Here is a 20,867-nt window from a genome sequence, read left to right as displayed (position 1 = left end):
ATAAATTAATCACCAAAGTTATGGTGGGGAGAATTAGACCCTTCCTGGATGGGATTATCAGTCCAATGCAGAATAGTTTTCTTCCCGGGCGTGGAACTATGGATAATGCTTTTCTTGCTCAAGAAATTATTCATCATATGAATAATTCGCGGGTAAAGAAGGGTAGTTTGGCATTCAAGATTGATTTGGAAAAAGCTTATGATAGCGTATCTTGGACTTTTTTGGAGGAGACACTGACTCTCTTTGGATTCCCTCCCCGTATCATCCAGTTGATTATGTGTTGTGTGTCCTCCTCCTCGCTCTCAATTCTTTGGAATGGTGAGCGTTTGCCTGCTTTCCACCCAGGTAGAGGCTTGAGACAAGGAGATCCTTTGTCTCCCTATCTGTTTGTGCTATGTATGGAACGACTCTCTGTGTATATTCAATCTCTTGTTGAGGAAAATAGTTGGCAGCTTGTCCGTCTTTCCCCTGATGGACCTCCTATTTCTCATCTTTTCTTTGCTGATGACGTTCTCCTGTTTTGCAAAGCGTCGGGAGCTCAGGTGCAGTTGGTTGCAGAAGCTTTGAAATTGTTCTGCGATAGCTCGGGTCTTAGAATTAATATGGCCAAGTCCAAAGCCATTGCTTCCAGGGGAGTCAGCCAGGCAATCCGCAATGAAGTTCGCAATATTGCTCCTATTCCTTTTGTTCATAACTTGGGCAAATACTTGGGCTTTCCGCTGCATGGTGGACGGAGAGACAGAAATGCTTTCCAATACCTTCTGGATAATATCCAAAGGAAATTGGCTTCTTGGAAAACTAACATGTTGAATTTTGCAGGTAGAGTTTGTTTGGCGAAGTCAGTTCTAGCTGCTATCCCAACTTATTCCATGCAAGTTTTCTGGCTTCCTAGATGGCTTAACGAAAGAATAAACCAGCTGGTTAGAAATTTTATTTGGTCCCGTCATGGTGGTAATCGCGGCTGGCATTTGGTGAATTGGGACACCCTAACCAGAGATAAAGATTGTGGTGGTCTTGGGATCAAAGAGATGAACAGGTTTAATACGGCGCTTCTAGGGAAAGCTGTTTGGCAATTGGTCCAGAAACCAAATAAGCTTTGGGTGAAAGTTCTTGACCAGAAATATATCAAGGACTCGTCTATCCTCAGTGTTCAACCCAGGCAGAAGGATTCGCCGCTCTGGAAGGGCATCCTTCGGGCTAGAGATCAAGTGGGGCAGCAAATGGTTTTCAGGATTGGGAATGGAGAGACGTCGCTGTGGTACAAGGACTGGAGCGGTACAGGTCCAATTGCTCATCAATTGCCCTTCGTAAATATCGCTGATGTTCATTTGCAGTTGAAGGATATTATCCAGGGTAATGTTTGGGACCTCAATCGTTTATACACTATGATCCCGCTCTCAGTGCAGCAGAAACTCACAGACTTACAGCCTACTGTCTGTGCGGCGAGGAGTGATGGGTGGGTGTGGAATGTTGGTAATAAGGGTCAGTACACGGTTCGGGATGGTTATGCGTGGCTCAATGGTTGTGCTCATGACCAGCAGGGAGATCGTAAGATTGACTGGGTTTGGAAGCTTAAAGTGCCCGAAAAGGTTAGAGTGTTTGTTTGGTTAGTTTTACATAATGCGATCCAGGTTAATCAATTGAGAGCCCGTTGTCATATGGCTGCGGATGCTACCTGTACGCGGTGTTCGAACGGCATAGAAGATGCTCTTCATTGCCTGCGGGATTGCCCGCAATCCTGGGATCTTTGGCAGCGTTTGGGGGCAACAAATTGGGCTAATTTTCGCTGCTCTGAGCTCGAGCGATGGGTGACCTCCCTGTCTCGTGGTGTTCATGGTGTGCGTTTCTTGGCTGGGTTATGGGCTGCTTGGAAATGGCGCTGCAACTTGCTGTTGGACGCTCATCCGTGGCCTTTCGAAGTGGCTTGGCGTCGGCTCTCTCATGATCACGATGATTGGATTCGTAGCAGTCAAGAGGTTGATCTTTTGCTGTGTAACGCCTGGTCTCCTCCTCCAACCAACATGGTGAAGTGCAATTCTGATGGGAGTTTCTGTGATAGTAATCAGCGGATTGGTGGCGGTGGAATTATCAGGGATCACCTTGGCCGTTGGGTGGTGGGCTGCTACTCCGGGGAGGCTGGAGATAGTGCGTTCAGAGCAGAAGCCGTGGCGATGCGAGATGTTCTCCAGTTAGCCTGGGAGAAGGGGTTTAGGCGAGTGATCTGTGATGTTGATTGTGCAGAGCTGGCCTCCATAATAACAGATGAAGCAGCTTCTCAAAGACATGCAGAGTTTCTTGTGCTTGGTTCTATTCGTCAGCTTCTAGCTCGAGAGTGGAACGTCAGGATCAATTGTGTGCATCGAGAGAGCAATATTGTAGCAGACTACCTTGCCAGGAGAGGTGCAGCAGCAAGATCTTCTGGGGCTTGGGTCATTGAGTCTCCTGACCCGGATGTTGAGTACCTTCTCTTGAAGGACTCGTTGTCCATTCTTTAGTTAGTTTTCTTTGTCTTTGTTAATTTTCCGATGTATCAAAAAAAAACTTGTTTTAAAACTAATGGTTTTTTTTGAAAGAAAAACTAATGGTTAATTAGTCTCACTACATGTTTTTTAGTAAGTGTAATTGTTTCATACAAATCTTTATAATTAGGGACGGAGGGAGTGTTAAAAAAATATAAAGGAATTATATATATAGCTTTAGAGAAGAGACACCGTAAAAAAAAAAAACTATCTATATATATTTCATTTTCGAAAAAAAAAAGACTATTTAAAATTTGAAAAAATAATGAAAGTAAATTATGTGAATTATAAAAGAGTTATTTGTTTCTATTTAATTAATTAGAGATAATGTGTTAAAATTTAAATTTATAAATATATTTTTTTGGTACATCGGAAAGATAAATTGCATCATTTAGGGATTGATCCTCCAATGATTTATCCCTACCTCCCTGGACCTCTCTCACCCAACCCATATGTCCTCTAATTTTTACCACTTGAGCTATCAGTCGATAACATATTTTAAAATATTTTATCTTAACGTATTTTGAAATATTTATAAGTTAAGAAAGCTTAATTATCTTTTTGCTAAATCGGAAACTAAGAAAGTTTAATCTGACCACGACTGCTTTTTTAATCCCATATGAATATGGTACTTGTCCTTTTCTTATACTTGGAAAATACAATACAATACTTGTCCTTCAGATCACCGGATTCAAATTAAGATAAATATTTTTAAAAACAAAATCTTATCTCACAATTTTTTTTTTTTTGAAATGAAATGTCTCAAAATTGAATCTTAAATAAAGGTAAAGATATTTTTTTAACCTGAAGGGGCATGGTCCCGAAGCGAATAAAACACTAAACTACAGCCTCGTCTGCATCCTGAACTAATAAATACGACACTCCGCCAAAGGAGTATTCAACACTTGTGTCCCAAACCCAAATTGTCACTCCAAATTTAATCCTAGACTAATAATCATAATGGCTCTCCTAGGGTTTGACACTTCCTGGTCAACTGCTAGGGTTTTGAGCGCCGACTCTGCTTCGTGCTAGTCAACGACCGCCGCCGTCGTAGGTGGTACCGGGCCTGAGGGCCGCTGTCTGTTATCGGTGAGTTCCTTCTTCAGCGTGCACGTCTTCTCCCTGTGGTGGAGGGTCGGGGTTTTCACCTTCTGACCACGTAAACAACACTACTTGCTTTTTCTGGTTTTGTGCGGTCTCGTCCTCTCTTGCTGCCATGGCTGACGACTTCGACGTGGTCCTGGATGGTGATGAGGCGAACATTCTGGTGGTGGAGGCACCTGAGATTGACCCGGTCCTGGTTGAGGACGTGTGGCTCGTGGGAAAAATCCTTACCAAAACAAAGGTTTCGGCTGGGGCATTCAAAACAGTGATGCAGGGCCTTTGGGAGTCCCGTAACTGCATAGAGGTTAGACATGTTGGTCCTAATCTCTTCTCATTCAGATTCGCCAAGACAAAGGATAGGGACCTGGTTCTCAAAACAGGGCCTTGGTTTTTTGAACGCCACATGATGGCGCTGAATGTATTCGACGTTAACATCAACCCTGCAGCCATCCCCATGAGCAGGGTCCCCTTCTGGGTCCAGGTGCATGGCTTGCCGATCACGTTTCGCACTGAGAAAGTTGCAAAATCTCTCGCCGGTGACTTTGACGGTTTCCTCGATTGGGATCGCCGGCGTGACGGAGAGTGTCTGAGAATCAGAGTGTGGGTCAGGATCGACCAACCCATCCGTAAGGGGAAGCTAGTGGCCGTGCTGGGTGGCAAACCATGCAAGGCGCTCTACAAATATGAGAAGCTTCGGAACTTCTGTTTCAGTTGTGGACACCTCGATCACATTGAGAAGGAGTGTGGGGTGATCGGTGATAATCTCGAGGTCCAGCCACAGAGGTTTGGTCCATGGTTGAGGGCGGAGAAGGAAAAAGGTGGTGGCGGTAATGGCCAGAATGGTGGCAACCGTAGGGAACAAGAATACCATGATGTTGAGGATGTGCAACATGACAAGGTACTGGGGGAAGAGGTTAATGGAGGAAAAGGAAAAGTTGATCCTTTGGCCAATGCGAAGTCACAGGAGAGCCAAGACAAGGGAAAGAAGGAAGCTTTTCTTTTCTCAGCTAGAAAGGACAAGGGGTCTGCCAGCACAGAACCTTATTTCCCTTCATATAGGGGCTCTCACAAGTTCAAGCCTCGGGGAGGTATTGTCATCAAGGAACCATCAGTGGAGGATAATGATCAACAGAAGCATAAGAAAAGAGCTAGTGGGTATGGGTCAACCCCGCTTTTTGATGCAAGCAAGACTTTTGACTCACCACCTTTGAAAAAACTGAATTCTGATAGTGGATTGGGCTCGGCGGCGGCTGCGGAGCAGCCCCGCCCACCTCAATGAGGATCTTAGCATGGAACTGCCGCGGGCTTGGGAACTCGGAGGCAGTGGGGGCTTTGCGCAAGCTCATCCATTCTGAAGTTCCTGATGTGGTTTTTCTTTCAGAGACTAGACGGTATACTACTGAAATGCTTCGTCACCGCGGTATGGGTGGCTTACAAAATATTTTTCCTGTCCATTGTGAGGGTCATGGAAAGACGAGAGCGGGTGGTCTTTGCCTAATGTGGGGCTCAGAGGTTGAGGTAACTATTGTTAATGCTTCTTTAAATCATATTCTTTTTATGCTAACACACCAGGACAACCCGGGTGTTTCTATGCAGGTCCTTGCCATTTATGGCTTTCCTGATTTGCAGAATAAATTTCGCACGTGGGAATTGGTTCGACGGTTCAAGCCTACAGGCTCAGTGCCTTAGCTTTGCATTGGTGATTTTAATGATATTATTTCCCCGTCTGATAAGCTTGGGGGTGATCCGCCTGACTTAGGTCAGTTGCAAGTGGCAACCCAAGCTTGTGCAGATTGTGGGATCCACTTGGTGGAATCTTCCGGTTACTCTTTCACTTGGTCTAATAAGAGGGCCCACCCGGCGACGGTGGAAGAACGGTTAGACTATGCTCTGATCAATCACACGTGGGAAGATATGTGGCCGGTCTCAAAGGTATCACACTTAGTGAGGTACCAATCTGATCACAACCCCATTGTTTTCCATTGTGGTTATCGCAGGTCTGAGTTTACCAGGAATCGTGTTAAAATGTTTCGTTTTGAGGAAATTTGGTTAGAAAGTGGAGAGGAGTGCACTGAAATTGTAACAGAATGCTGGAATGATCAAGATGTTCATTTCCTAGAGAAGGTGGGAAAGTTGGGCCAGAATTTGGAGGCATGGGGTAAAGCCAAGTATGGTGATATTCCGAAAAGAATTGCTGAAACAAAAAAGCAACTTCAGAGGCTTCAGAGAGAGGTGCAAACAATACAGGTGGTCTCAGCGTCCAAAGAGTCCGAAAAAGAATTAGAGGAGCTTCTGAAAATTGAGGAGATAGCCTGGGCACAACGTTCTAGAGCTACTTGGCTGAAGAGTGGTGATAAAAATACGAGGTTCTTCCACACAAAGGCAACCCAGAGGCGGAAGAGAAACTTGATTGAGGAAATTGAGGATGCTAATGGAGTTAAATTCCAGCGAGATGTGGACATAGCAAGAGTTCTGAAAAACTATTTTGAGGATATTTTTAGCTCTTCTAACCCTTCAGGGGAGGAAGAGCTGGCATCCCTGGTGGCTGACCGTGTTACCGAGGCTCATAGATCTATCTTGTCGGTCCCCTTTACCAGAGACGAGGTGGAAGAGGCACTCTTTCAAATGCACCCTACCAAAGCTCCGGGTGTGGATGGCTTTCCAGCGCTTTTCTACCAAAAATTCTGGCCTATTGTGGGTGATGATGTCTCAACCTTTTGCTTGCAAGTGCTGAATGGTGACTCATTGCCAGGTATGGTCAACCAAACTTTGCTTGTTCTTATCCCTAAGGTTAAGAAAGCTGTGTTAGCAAATCAATTTAGACCTATTAGCTTATGCAATGTGGTGTTTAAAATTATAACTAAAACAATTGCTAATAGGATGAAACTGTTTCTGTCTGATTTAATTAGTGAGACCCAAAGTGCTTTCGTACCGGGTCGCCTGATAACAGATAACGCCTTAATTGCATATGAGTGCTTTCACTATATGAAAAAAAAGTTTTCGGGTAAAAATGGTATGATGGCACTTAAACTTGACATGTCAAAGGCTTATGATAGAGTCGAATGGTCTTTTTTGAAACAGGTTCTCTTGAAAATGGGCTTCCCAATTAATTGGGTAAATTTAATTATGAGCTGTGTTAATTCTGTTACTTTTTCTATTATGGTGAATGGAAATCCTCAACCGACTTTCGCACCCCATCGGGGTTTGCGACAAGGAGACCCTCTGTCTCCTTACTTGTTCATCCTTTGTGGTGAAGTTTTCTCAGCTTTGATTCAGAAATCAATCCTTACTTCTTCCTTACATGGAATTAAAATTAGTCGTTCTGCACCAGTGATCTCACATCTTTTATTTGCAGATGACAGTATTCTATTTGCCAAAGCCTCGGTCCAGGAAGCAGAATGTGTCTTGCACATCCTGGCGACCTATGAACGGGCTTCTGGACAGAAAATCAACTTAGACAAGTCAATGCTCTCAGTTAGCCGCAATGTGCCAGAGAATAGTTTTCATGAGCTGAAACAGCTTTTGGGTGTAAAGGCAGTGGAGAGCTATGACAAGTACTTAGGTCTTCCAACTATTATTGGAAAATCTAAGTCGCAGATTTTCAGGTTTGTGAAGGAAAGAGTTTGGAAAAAATTAAAAGGCTGGAAAGAGGGTACTTTATCTCGTGCTGGGAGAGAAGTATTGATTAAGGCGGTGGCTCAAGCAATCCCCTCTTATGTAATGTCATGTTTTATTTTACCAGACGGCCTTTGTAAGGAGATTGAGGGGATGATTTCCAGGTTCTTTTGGGGTGGTGATGCCTCCAAGCGGAGTCTTCATTGGCTAAGGTGGGATAAACTTTGTCAGCCCAAATTTGATGGGGGTCTTGGTTTTCGTGATTTTAAGTCCTTCAACTTGGCCCTAGTAGCTAAGAACTGGTGGCGAATCCAAAATAACCCAAATTCTCTCATGGGAAGGGTTTTCAAAAGCGTCTATTTCCCAAGTGGATCCTTGTCTGGTGCTAGGAAAGGTTACCGTCCAAGCTACGCTTGGTCTAGTATTCTTAAGACAAGTGATTTTATTTCCAAGGGTAGCGCATGGCGTATTGGCAATGGCACCACGGTTCGAATTTGGCATGATAATTGGTTACCAAATGGTTCCCCTATTAACTACCGGGAAGATGTGGTTCAAGAGCTTGGCCTTGAGCGGGTTGTGGACCTTCTCTTGCCGGATGGACGAGGTTGGAACAAAGAGCTTATTGAATGGACATTTTGTCCAGCTACAGCACTGCGTATTTTAGCTGTACCTTTACCTTTCCAACCTCAGGACGATCATATGTATTGGGCTGGTTCGGGAGATGGGAAATATTGTGTGAAATCTGGTTATGAGTTCCTGCGAGGCAAGGTATCTCAACAGCTCTCCGAGGCATCCTCCACTATTCGGTTTAGCGCTGAGTTTTGGAAGGAGCTTTGGAAGAGCTCGTGCTTGCCAAGGTGCAAGGAGCTGGTTTGGAGGGCTTGCAATGGGGCTTTGCCGGTCCGTGGCGCGCTGCGGAAGCGGGGTTTAGATGTTGATCCATCGTGTATGCGGTGTGGGGAAGAGGATGAATCTATTGAGCATGTTTTCCTTCGTTGCCCAGTGGCCAGAGCTTGCTGGTTTGCATCTGATTTGGGACTGAGAATTAATGGTGCTCTTCCCTTCCATGAATTCATAGCTGAGGTGCTTCTGTTACATGATGATCATGTCACTTCTTTCTCACAAGAACTGATTTATTCCCTGTGGAAATCAAGGAACAAGCTGCTATTCGAGGGCACGACGGACGCTTGGGACTCAATCTTGGATCGTGCCCGTGCTCTTCGTGCGCCTCCAGCCATGGGAACAGCTCCAGCAGCCATGCGTTCTCGCCGGACAGCTTCATGGGTACGACCTGCACCTGGGCTCATCAAGGTGAACACAGATGCAGCGCTTGGAAGGGACAAACTCGCAAGTTTTGGTATGGTCGCGAGGAACAAAGATGGCCTCATCATGGCCGCAGCTTCTTTTTATCCAGTCGTGGCACTGTCAGCTACAATTGCAGAGGCTTTGTCATTGAGATGGGCGATGACTTTGGCAACACAACTTGGCTTTAGGCGCGTCCAGTTCGAGGTGGATTCCTTGCAACTTCACCAAGCATGGCGACGACGTGAGGGTGATTCTTATTTGGCTATGATTATTCAGGATTGTTTTAAACTGTGCGGTTTCTTTGATCATGTTGATCTTTCTTTTACTCGTAGGGAGGGTAATGTTTGTGCCCATTTCATGGCCAAGCATGCATATTCTCTTGATGATGTTGTTTGGGTAGAAGAGGGGCCTCCGGGTCTTCTTCCTCTACTTCACGATGACTTATTGGCTTCTATGCCCACTTTTTAATATCATTCCAATTCATGTTCAAAAAAATAATCATTTTAATATATGAGTCTTAAAATTTGCAATCTATTTTTTTTACAAGAGGAAAATAAATTTGAAATCTATCTATGAATTCTATTCTATTTATTAAACAAAGGTTATTTGAAGAAAAATTATATGAGGTATATCATTTCCTTATGCAATAGCTTCTATGAGACTCATCCTTGATCCTTTAACTAACCTGGAAGAGAAAAGGCAAAACTTACGTGCAGTAACTAAATTATATTTAAATATTATTATGTTGTAAATATTATTTTTTGATTTTAAATTTAAATAATATATTTTAATATAATACTAGGTTACCATTTTGTTTAAATCGAATATTTTGTTTTCAAATGTACTAATGGAGCTTATAGTTTGACGCGGCTGAGGATGGGCATGGGGGGTGTTACATGCGTGATGCTTCAGGTTCTTGGGTTGGTGGGTTCTTTGAGGCGGGTGCTGGTGGTGATCCCCTTAAAGCCGAGTTGGTGGCTCTTCAACGAGGTTTGCATCTCCTTTGGGAGTGTCATGTTCGGGACGCCATTTGTGAGGTGGATTGCCTGGAGATTGTAGAGGTTTTACGGGATGGTAGACTCACCTTTCATGAGCTTGCCTCAGACTTTCGAGAGATTCAGCTTCTGTTGGATCGCGAGTGGCATGTTCAACTTCTTCATATTCCTAGAACAGCTAATGATGTAGCAGATTGTTTAGCGGGTTTGGGTGCGGAGCTCCAGTGTTCGTATACTAGGTTGGAGGAACCTCCTCCACAGTTTCTCCCTGTTTTGGCTAGGGATCTCTTAGCGTTGTAGTCTTCGTTTAATTTTTCGATGTACTAAAAAAATTTATTAAAAATTTATTATCAATTTAAAGAATTTTTTAATTTTTGATAATTTAAAAAATAAATTTAGTTACATTTTATTTTTTAAAAAATTAACCAATTAGTTATTTAAATTATCTTCTTTTAAGTTCTACAAATTAAGTTTTCTACAAAGAAAAATCATCAAAAGCTCGAAGAGTTTTTATTTAATAATCATATTTTTTAAAAATTTAACTAATTAGTTATTTAAAATTCACGTTTTTTATTAATTCAACCAATCCCAAACAGAAGATCCATCATAATTAAGCACCACCCAGCCATCAGGAGGTGTTGTAGACTCATGAAATAGCACCTGAAGACCACCAGCTGTTCCATGGAGAACAAGATTACAGGACTTTAACTTGTTGTCAAACACAAAAACACACCTCCACCGCCACACTAATGCTTAGTTGATGTTAGTGATATTATTTTAAAAAAAGGTATACATTAAGTTGTGGAAAGCCAAGTTGCTAGAAGGGGTTTTTTACTTTTTTATTTCGATGAAATAGAGCTCAAATTTCATTCCATATTAAACACATAATTTCATGTTTTAATTTAGGGGAACATGAGTTGGACAGATTCGATCAACCCTATCAATCCATGGCAACCAATTGGGTTGGGTTGGGTAAACAGGTCCGATCAGTTTTTGAGTTGTGTAACTTAACCCTATCCGAGAAATAAGAAGATATTATAGCTTAGTTGAGTGATGGTCTCATTTCTTCCTCTTGCCTTCTTTCGCCCACCTGGTCTCCAAGCTTCTTTTCCTCTCCGAAATGTTACCTCGTCGTATTCATGTTTCATTTTGTTAAAATATTATCTTTCGCACGTTTTCGAAGTCATCCTCTTCCTGGATTCATCGTCACATTGTTGTCATTCTGGTTTTGTAGTCATGTAGTTTTGCTCTTTGTTGTCAGCCTCTCATTATGTTGGTATCTCAGGTAGCCTTGATGTCGGGTTCTTGGCCCCTCGTTGTATTCCTTGACTTCCCTCCCATTATCGTCCTCCCACATTCACCGCCGCCTAGTCTTATAACTTCTTACTTCTTAGACTTATACCTCTTACCTTCCAACGAGCTCTATATTTGTTGCTGCTTGATTAAGATATCTTTTTTGTTTATTTTAGAATGTACTTTGCTAATAAACAACTCAACTACCCGAACCGTCCCAACTTAATGAATTTCGAGTTGGATCAGTTAGGGTCTCTATCCGAAAATGTGCAAAACCAACCTAACCGACCCGTCTCGTTTGGTTCAGCTCAAGTCTTAAACACATCAGAACCTGATCTGACTCGTGTGCATCTCTATCATGTCTAACCATCAAAAACTTAATTTTAATATAATCATAAGAAAATCTGAGGAAAAATTCAAAAATTAAAAGACATATAAAATGCTTTAGGATAATGTTCCAAAAATTGAGCCTGATTATGTAAAACCCCATCATCGCACAGAGGAAAAAGGAAGCAATGCAAAATAAATCATAAAAAAGGAAGCTTTTTTGAAGAAAAAAACCAACCATATCTATTATCTATCTATATATTATAATATATAATTTCTAAAACATGTTTTATTACGCTGACAATTCAACCACTTCACTTAATATATTTTTGCCACGTCAATTTTTGAAGTGAAGTGTCAATTTGAACACTGTCCCCACCCTTTAAATACCTGCTAGAGTTGTGGATGTGCAGCTGATTCTCTCCTTTGCTGATGGTGGTTGTTGTGCGGATCATGTATCACACAAAGTGGCAAAAAATGGCCCCTGGTGAGGCTTTTGTCGGGGCTTCCGGTTTCCTCAAGTGGTGAGGGCGGCCAAGGAAGATTAAGATAAGGCTTAATGTTTGCGACGTTCTTGTCGAGCCGGCATAAGGGGTTGTAAGGGGTTGTTGTCCCATTAAAAAGAAGCCTCGTCCGCGTGGGACCCCTAGGAAAGAGAAGTTTGTGGCTGATGTGTTGGAGATTAGGCGTTCTTCTTCTCCAAGTCGAGGTGGGAGGATCCGGGTAACCAATTGGTGTTATTTGAGCCCCAAGGTCCCAAGAGACACTACACCATTTTTCACTTTACGCCACGCAAATTTCTTCAACGGACGAAAAACCGTGGCCTAATTATAGTATATGCCACGGTTCAGTTATTGTGGACGTATGATGACCATGGCGGAAGAAAATCGTGGCATGTACGTTTTATACCACACTTTAACAATTGTGGACAGTTCATGGCTACAGCTTTCCAACCGCAGCAACCTAGTCCCACAAATATAACCGTGGCATAATAATCTGCATCTTATTTAATTAATTAAACCAGGCCTAAAACTGAAAAAATTCATTCCGCCAAAATTTCATTGAATCCCGCGCGTGTTCAAAATCAATTTCATTAGAGTTAAGGAATAATTTTCATTAAAATAAAACTTAAAAGTAAAAAAATAGAAACCCCCAAATCCCTAACACTACTCGATCAGTACGTACTAACCTTCTTCTCCTCCGCCGGTACAGCTCATCTCGACGACGGCTTGCACGACCATCCTCTCTACGCTGCTGAGGTATGTTATTTATGTATATTTGCTTGTTCCTGTCATTTCAATGTGTTCTTGGCCCTTCTTGTTTCATGTGTCATACCATTATGCCCTTCTTTGGTTGGAGTTGGTGGACCAGGAGAGATTGCAGTGGAGTTCTTCTGGTGTTTCGATGTGTATTGGTTGTGTGGGGAAGCCGGTAAGGGTGATTACCCATTGGATGGTGTTATCCCCTCCGTAGTTGGTTTTCGGTTCAATTTGGTCATGTCTTTCTCTGTTTATGTTCTGTTTCTTCTTTGTTCCTCTCTTTTCCTTTTGCTCTTGTTTAAACTCTGTACATAAACCGCTCCCGGGAGGTTCTATTTGGTCCGATCTTCACCACTCACCGGAGGTTATGGTTGTTCTAGTCGAGGTTAGGAAGTGCAAGTAACTTCTTTATCCCTTTCAGTGTTAATCTACTTAATCAATTTGGTCTTAGCTGATGTGGGAACATGGTATAGCTAAAGTAATTAGAAATTGAATTTAGGTTTCTCTACTGCTGCAATTCATTTATTATTAGATTGCAATGCTTAATTTTGTTAAGCTTTGACTGCGCAAAAACATCTTTTTGGAGAGAGTTGTAGTTGTTGGGAGAGCTTCAACAAGGAGTTCTCAAAGTCTGTGAAGATTTTGCCATTTAATCAGAATATCACTAATGCCATCTATGTTAGTCCTAATATTAACAACATCATATGGTTGACTTTTGAGTTAATATTTACTCTGACAAAGAATATGATATACTGGGTCATATAGTGTGTGAACGTGAATGTTGTCCCTCTAGTGACATCTATCTGAATTGAAGTTCCAATTCAATTATATATCCTCAGTGTATTTGAAAATTATTAAATGTTTGATACATATGACTTTCTTTTCTAACCATACATTTTAAAGAGGGAAATTTTTTTGTACTATGTTTCAATAAATAAAAGTATGGCTTATTAGAAAAGTATGACCACTATTTACTGCATGCTTTTTACTTATTTCTTATGTTCTAAAAAACAGCTGCAAGTGTTTGAGGTCTAGCAGCACTTTGGCTAGCAGATGAAGAAATCATACCTTTTGATTATGTATCATATGCTAATTGCTAAGGAGCTCCTGATGTGCCCACCTTAGATGCAGATTTAATCAAGCAATTGTAGTTTTATACAAAATATGTTCTCACTGAGACCATGAAAGTTCTTACAACACAAAATATCTCAATAGCAGCTTAGCATTGAGGTACTGGAAACTGAGATTTCAAACAAACTTGAAAAAGAAGCATTCATGATACAGAACTAGAGAAAGTAAAACAGTTAAATGTGATTTTTCAGGAATTAGAAGCAAGTAAAGGATGGACAACAAGGAATGAGGATCATTTGAAAATGAGATAGCTGAATAATGGCTGAGTATGCATTCACTGACAGAACTGACCTCTTTGGAATGCCATGGTATAAGCATCTGGTAAGTTTTTTCTTTTCTTCTTTGGTACAGAGCATTTGGCAATATCAATTATCTACCAGAAACTTTTTGTTTAAGTAGCTAAAACATTCAATTGTGTTCTAGTCTTCCTTTTTAATTTAAACATCTTGGTTTTAATGTTTCCCCACTTTAAGTAGCTAAAACATTCAATTGTTTTCTCCACTGAAGATCTCAAAAGCCCACGAAGGAGTTGTTATAAGCACTGTTTATTTCATTTTGCCAAGAATCCAATCTGAACAAAGTCAAACTGGGCATCCTCTTCTTGATGATGAATGTGGTGATTAACTTGACAATAGTTAATGAATGATAGCAAGTGTTTGTTTCCTTTTTTTACCTATTTTACAATGAACCGTTCACGTCCATTTCTTAATTAAGTGCCCATTAGTGACAGGTGTGTTCTCTCCTAGGAGGCTATTGCAACTTCATTCTGTCATAAATGGTTATAAATAAATTGGTTCGAATATAATTTAGCTCTATGATGACACATAATCTTTTGCAGATATTGGAGAGCTGACCTTTAATATGTTTTGACCAACTTAAGTGTGGGGAGCTTCTTTGTAGCTTGCCATGCCTACATCAGATTTATTAGGTATATATAGTTTTAAACTAAATTCTTGATTTTCTTAAGTTTTTGGGCTGTTCTAATACTTTTGCCATATATCAAATTTTGAACTATTAAAAGCTAAATGTTTGTCAATGTTGAACTTTTTTTCTGTCCATTTTTCACATGGCAGACTATACTGGTTTGTTGCAATTGAAGCTGGAATGACTCCAAATATTTTCTATTGTCTCAAGATTTTGAAGCCTCCGCATATCCACTTTTCCTAGCTTAGGATTTGGACATAAAGAAGGGCACATACTTATCCATTTGTTTTTGCAATTTTAACCCCTGTTTAGAATTTTATCCTATTTTCTATGTTATTTTATAGAGCAACCCCAAATACTTGTTGGTATGGCTTGTTAGAGGATGATATGTGATTTAAGTAGGCCAAATAATTATTAGGCTTTCTTCCTGAACATTTTAAGTTCTTCAGAATGTCCTTTATTTGAGTTCATGATTTTCTTTTGATTGTTGTTTAATACCTTTGTATCTGTTTCCTTTTCATTCAATATTTTTGGTCGCCAATAATACTTCCAAAGGATGATTCGATCTAGATGGTAGGTAATATGCAGTCAAGTCAATTGATAGAGATTTCTCATCATATTAGGATACCTATCTATCATTGCATTTAGCTTAAAATTTGAATGTTAGATTGCAAGATCAAGTGAAAAAAAGTAGTTTAAAAGGTTCTAAAAACCAACTGTGGTATAAAGCTTTCTAAAAAACCACTATGATGACGACGGTTAAAAAACCGTGGCATCAACGCAATATATAACCCGTGGCATAAAGGCACAAAGAAACCGTGGCAAACTTCTTAGTAAACCGTGGTTGAAATTTCTAACGCCACGGTTTCCCAAGTGTGGTATAAGATAAACCGTGGCATTAAATTTTAGACAGAACCGTGGCTTTAACTTGACAAAACCGTGGCACTTGGGCTTGGCCACGACCACATAACCCGCGACACGGAAACTGTGGCAAAACCGTGGCGTAAGCTTTCAACCACAGTTTTTTTATATGAACCCGCGGTTTTCCGTCCGCGGCGGAAGACCAAAAATGCTGTAGTGAGACCCCCGGGTGCTATGACAAGTGTGAGATGGGCTTTGTTCATGGGGAAACGACTAGGTTTGTCTTATGATTTCTCAGATGAGGATGCCCTACGTACTAATCAGATTAGAGCTTGTAGGTTGAGGCATAGTTGAGAGGTTGATCTGTTCTTGCTTGATTTTATTTTCAGTTTTTCGTGCTTGGTGTCTTTGGTTTGGTTTTTCTTTGTTTTTTTCTTTTCTTTTAGGGGGCTGTTCTTTGTTGATAGGTGATTAGCTTTTTGTTGCTCTGATGACCTTCTAACCTTGTGTATTCCTCTATGCTTTGTACCCAAAGCTGCTATCTACTATATATAGTTTTGCTTTAAAAAAAATATCTTTGGTATTTCTATAACTCATCATAATTACAACTCAATATGTTAATAAAAAATATTTAGTATGTCATTAAGATTTAATAATACTAACATCATATACACAGTTAATATATATATATATACATAGGCAGACTTTTGCATGATGGTTTTTGAGGGGGGGCAGGAATGCTGTTTGGGTATTAGCCAATGAGAGGAAGCCATGGGATAAGTGGATGCCACATCATCTTAACTTATTAAAATTCAAATTCTGGTCCCTCAATTATGTTAAATATTAAGTATACCATATTCCATTAAATCAATTACTCCTATTCATTAAATTAATTAAAGATGTAATTACAATAATCATGCTGAGATAATTTTTTTGACCTAGAATCAATATCTAAACCCCAAATCAACCTCTCCTCCGCCGTGTTCATCATCCTCTCCCATCGCCGCCTTGTTGGTTCATCATCGTCGCCCGTGTTCATTATCATCTTCCCCTATCTACCCGCGCCGTCCATCATCCTCTCCCCCTCGCCGCCGCGCCGGTTCATCGTCGCCGTCCAGTGTTCATTATCATCTTCTCCTATCTACCCGCGCCGTCAGTGTTCATCAGCTTCTGCGTTCGTCAGCTTCAGCATCTCCTTCGTGCTCACTCGTTGTCTCTTCGCTCCTTACTCGTTTTCTCTTTCGTTCTCTGCACTTTATTCCTCCTTGGTCCTTCTTCTTCAAAGGTTAGTTTTCAGGAAATTGCCTCAATTGTGATATCTTTCAATCAGATGCAAATCAACATATTATTTTGAAACTTTATGATTTGTGTATAAGAGGGCTTGATTATTTGGCTTTGGTTTCAATTTTGCACTGAACTTGTGATTGTAATAGTTCAAATTTGCAGTCAACTTGTGGAATTTCCAGAAATTTTACCTGCAATCAGTTCATGGTATGTACTTAATCCTATGTTCAGAATGACTATTTTGCTGTCAAACATGTGCTAATCAAACTTGGGTATGCGTATCTTATCCCTTTTAAGTTTTAACCTTTGTAGAGGAGGAGAATATGTGGAGTTTTTATTTGATATTTACTACAAGTACTACTTACTTTTTAGTAATTAAAATTTCTTGAGGAAAATAACTGATTGCTTCATGCTTGAATTGATTCATGGCTGAGGACAACATGCCATTGGATTTGATTACTGAACTTGATTTCTTATGTTTTGGACCTGCATTTACCTCCATTGGACTGCATGATATGTACAATGCTAGATGATTCTTGTGTCATTTGTAGAATTCCAAATTTACACTTAAGTTAAAAGCAAAAACATTAAAGCCGGCAACTATTTTTTTATAGGATACTTGACATTAATGTTGTTTTTGCTATAATATAAAAGAGCAATCTACTTTTAAGTCCATAAGAGTCACGTGGTCTCCCAAAATTTAACTCCATCCCGCAGGGAAGGACCATACTTGCATTGCTGTGGACCCTCTGAGGGTATGGAGTTTGGTGCTCTTAGAATTCATGGAAAATTTGTGTTCAACCATGCCATGTATTCTAATGTTATTGTTGTTTGTTGTGTAATGTAGATGACCGATTTGTCCGATGATGAGATGCACTTTAAGAATGTGTATGAAGGAATGCCTAAGGATACTGAAGCGGGTGACGATGACGTTAATTCAATTGAGGATATTGATGATTCTGATTTGTATTTTATGTTTACGTTTTTTGTGGCCTTAGGAGCAGTTGGGGACTAAGTCTATTGCTTCTTAAGTGAATAAACAATTGATTTGATTAAATTTTCAATGTTCTTCATTCCTGTCATATGTAAACAATTTTTTTTGCCATTTTACTTCTTATGGGTTTTATTCAAGCAGGTTTACTTGGTAAAAATATCTTCCTATTTCAATTTCTGGCTTGTCATTTTATTCATTTTATTGTCTATAAAATCATAATATATATATATATAAATGTGTGAATTATACCAAAAAGAATATGTATCCCAGTGGTAGCATGCTTATCTTTAACCTATAGGTCCAAGGTTCAAGTCCAGCTAGCAACGTTTTAGTAGTTGTTTATCATTTTTATTCATTTTATGGTGTACAAAATCATAATAAATATATAAATGTGCGATTTAGTCCCAAAAGAATCTGTGTCCTAATGGTAAAGCTTATTTTTAACCTATAGGTCCAACAAGGTTCAAATCCAGCTAGCAATGTTTTTTTTCCATTTTATGTTGTTTTGATGCCAATTCCATCAACATAAAGGTAGAAGAAAAAGTGAAAGAGAGATAGTCTCGTTTTTTTGTGCCAATACCATTTCTATTAAAAAAGTTTAAGTTTATTAATCAATTTATAAGGATTAAGGACTTTGTTAATGGTTGACCTGAAACACTTTGTAATGATCGCTTTATAAGGATTAAGGACTTTGTCGATGGTTGACCTAAACCATTGTAATGATAGCTTTGAATCGTTTAAGGGTCACCATATAGTGATTAGCAACGAAGGATTAATGACCTTGTCGATGGTTATCCTAAACCATTTGTAGTGATCGCTTTAAATCGTTTAAGGGTCGCCCTATAGTGATTAGCAACGATCGCTTTATAAGGATTAAGGACTTTGTCGATGGTTGACCTAAACCATTTGTAATGATCGCTTTGAACCGTTTAAGGGCCACCCTATAGTGATTAGCAACGATTGCTTTATCTTGTTTAATTACATATTCAAGAGTTTTCCTAAAGTGATTAGTAATGACTACTTTCTTTCGATTAGGGATTTAGTCGATATTGTCTTAGAGTGATGGGTAATGATCACTTTATATCACTTTGAGTGATCGATTAAGGACTTAATCGAGTGTTGACACAAGCAATTGACATTGATTGTTATATATCGAATAAGGACTTACTCGAGCGTTATCGCTTTATATCGATTAAGGACTTGGTCGAGGGTTGACCCATAGAATTTGGTAGTGATCGCTTTATGTAGATTAAGATCTATGGTTGACCCGTAGAACTTGCATTATAAGTTTATAACACTCAGAGTTATCGTTTTATAAAAGTAACAAATTGTAAGAATTACACTGTTACTCAATTAGGTTTGACTTATATTATATAACGCTAATAGTTTACAAAAAATTAAATGTAGCGTAGTGGTAAAAAAAGTAATTATTCCATATGATGTCTTGACTTTGAGTCCTACTTGTAGCTATTTTTATGTATTTTTTGACATTTGCTCTCATTTAAACAAAAATCAAAGCAATATTATTGTTGGTTAAACCAAAAATTATGCCAACAGGATTCGAACTCAAGTCAAGGCAAACATTAAGGAGAAGAGTTACCACTAAACCAACATGATTTATTTGGTATGTTTAGCTTATTAATAAATATTAGTGTTAAGTTACAGTTAAGCATATTAAATGGATATTTAACATGATTTGTCTTGTAGTACTTTTCATGATCAAAATATATCGATCACTTAGTCAAGGATTGACCTACATCACTTGGTAGAGAACACTTTAGATGGATTAAGACTTCGTCGAGGGTTGCACTATAGTACTTAGAGTGATTGCTTTAGATTGATTAAGGACTTAATCTAGGGTTGACCTTTGTAAGACTCCTTCGAGGGTTTCCAAATAGCACTTGAAGTGGTTGCTTTAGATTGATTAAGGACTTAGTCTAGGGTTAACCTTTAAAAGACTTCGTCGAGGGTTTCTCTATAGCACTTGGAGTGATCGCGATTAGATTGATTAAGGACTTAGTCTAGGGTTGACCTTTAAGACTTCATCGAGGGTTTCCAAATAGCAGTTGGAGTGGTCGCTTTAGATTGATTAAGGACTTAGTCTAGGGCTAACCTTTATAAGACTTCGTTGAGGGTTTCCTTATAGCACTTGGAGTGATCGCGATTAAATTAATTAAGAACTTAGTCTAGGATTGCCCTATAGAACATAGAGTCATCACTTTATATCGATTAAGGTCTTAATCGAGGACTGCACTTTTTTTAATCGTACTATATCTATGGAGATCTTAGTTGCCATTATTATAAAAGTAGATAATTCTAAACAATATATAATAACGCAAAAATTATCCTCATATTATAATGTAGTCTAGTGGTATGCGAATTTACCAGTGTTATTAAACTCGGCTCGGACCGGCCGGTTCGACCGGTTGGACTGGGAACCGGACCCCTGACCGGTCCGAGCCACACATCCGATCGGCCATGCAACTGACTCGGTATGAACCGCTATAACTCGGCCGGTTTAGTAAAAAAACCGGTGACTCGACCGGGTTCGGTTCGACCGCTACCTCAATCTATTTTTTTTTTTTACGTGAAAACCCATTTGAAGGAAGAAGAAAACTGTATCAAAAAAAAATGGAACAAGAAACCTGGGTTCTTTTTGCTAGTTTTACAGTGTTGAGTTGAGAAAGAGATCTAAGTTTTCTATCACTCCCCTTATGCTTTCCCTCTCACTCCCATTTAATAACACTGAACAAGAGGCATGATTTGGCCGTAGACTTCTCCCTTTGTGGTTTGGAGACTCTTGCTTCACCAGAAATTTGATCTCTGTTATTGATGAATGATGAGGCACCGCACAGCTGCATAACAATTTAGGGTTGTCTTCATTATCAGAATGTAATGGGCCCATATGGTTAAACTTTTACTTTTTTGTCATATTCCTTCACCTTCATGGCACTGTTGCATTTGGGCTTGCGCATAATTCATTTCAATTTGGTCCTGGAACAAACTCCTTTTGGAACAAACTTAAAATTGTATATGTATTGCATATATAATATCATAATATATTTTGTTATAAAGGATAATACTATTTTTAAAAAATTCAAAATAATATATTTATATTAATATTATGTAAAATAATACATTTATATTCAAAACATTCCTATTGCTTTTGTGTGTATGGTATTTGTGACATTTTGTTATGGTATTATGAATTTTTAATTTTTTTTAGTGTCAACCGAGTCAAGCGGTTCAACCAGTG

The 20,867-nt window shown here is 39.6% G+C and overlaps 1 protein-coding gene and 2 long non-coding RNA genes across 3 annotated transcripts; all 3 read left to right on the top strand.

Moving 5' to 3' along the window:
* Nucleotides 1–4,898: 4,898 nt before the first annotated feature.
* Nucleotides 4,899–9,011, top strand: LOC130736674 (uncharacterized). The gene is made up of 4 exons (XM_057588476.1): nt 4,899–5,141; nt 5,196–5,276; nt 5,358–5,500; nt 5,621–9,011. The coding sequence occupies exons 1-4, from the start codon at nt 4,899–4,901 to the stop codon at nt 9,009–9,011; spliced, it is 3,858 nt and encodes a 1,285-aa protein (XP_057444459.1).
* Nucleotides 9,012–12,258: 3,247 nt separating this feature from the next.
* Nucleotides 12,259–14,899, top strand: LOC130738450 (uncharacterized). Its single transcript, XR_009019406.1, has 5 exons — nt 12,259–12,417; nt 13,432–13,647; nt 13,740–13,869; nt 14,387–14,476; nt 14,622–14,899. It is a non-coding gene; the product is annotated as an uncharacterized LOC130738450 (long non-coding RNA).
* A 1,325-nt stretch (nt 14,900–16,224) lies between these two features.
* On the top strand, nt 16,225–17,784 carry LOC130735467 (uncharacterized). Its single transcript, XR_009018466.1, has 3 exons — nt 16,225–16,618; nt 16,767–16,824; nt 17,465–17,784. It is a non-coding gene; the product is annotated as an uncharacterized LOC130735467 (long non-coding RNA).
* Nucleotides 17,785–20,867: the final 3,083 nt, after the last annotated feature.

This window comes from Lotus japonicus, chromosome 2 (assembly GCF_012489685.1).
Source record: "Lotus japonicus ecotype B-129 chromosome 2, LjGifu_v1.2".
NCBI lineage: Eukaryota > Viridiplantae > Streptophyta > Magnoliopsida > Fabales > Fabaceae > Lotus > Lotus japonicus.
This window is presented reverse-complemented; position numbering and strand designations above follow the sequence as displayed.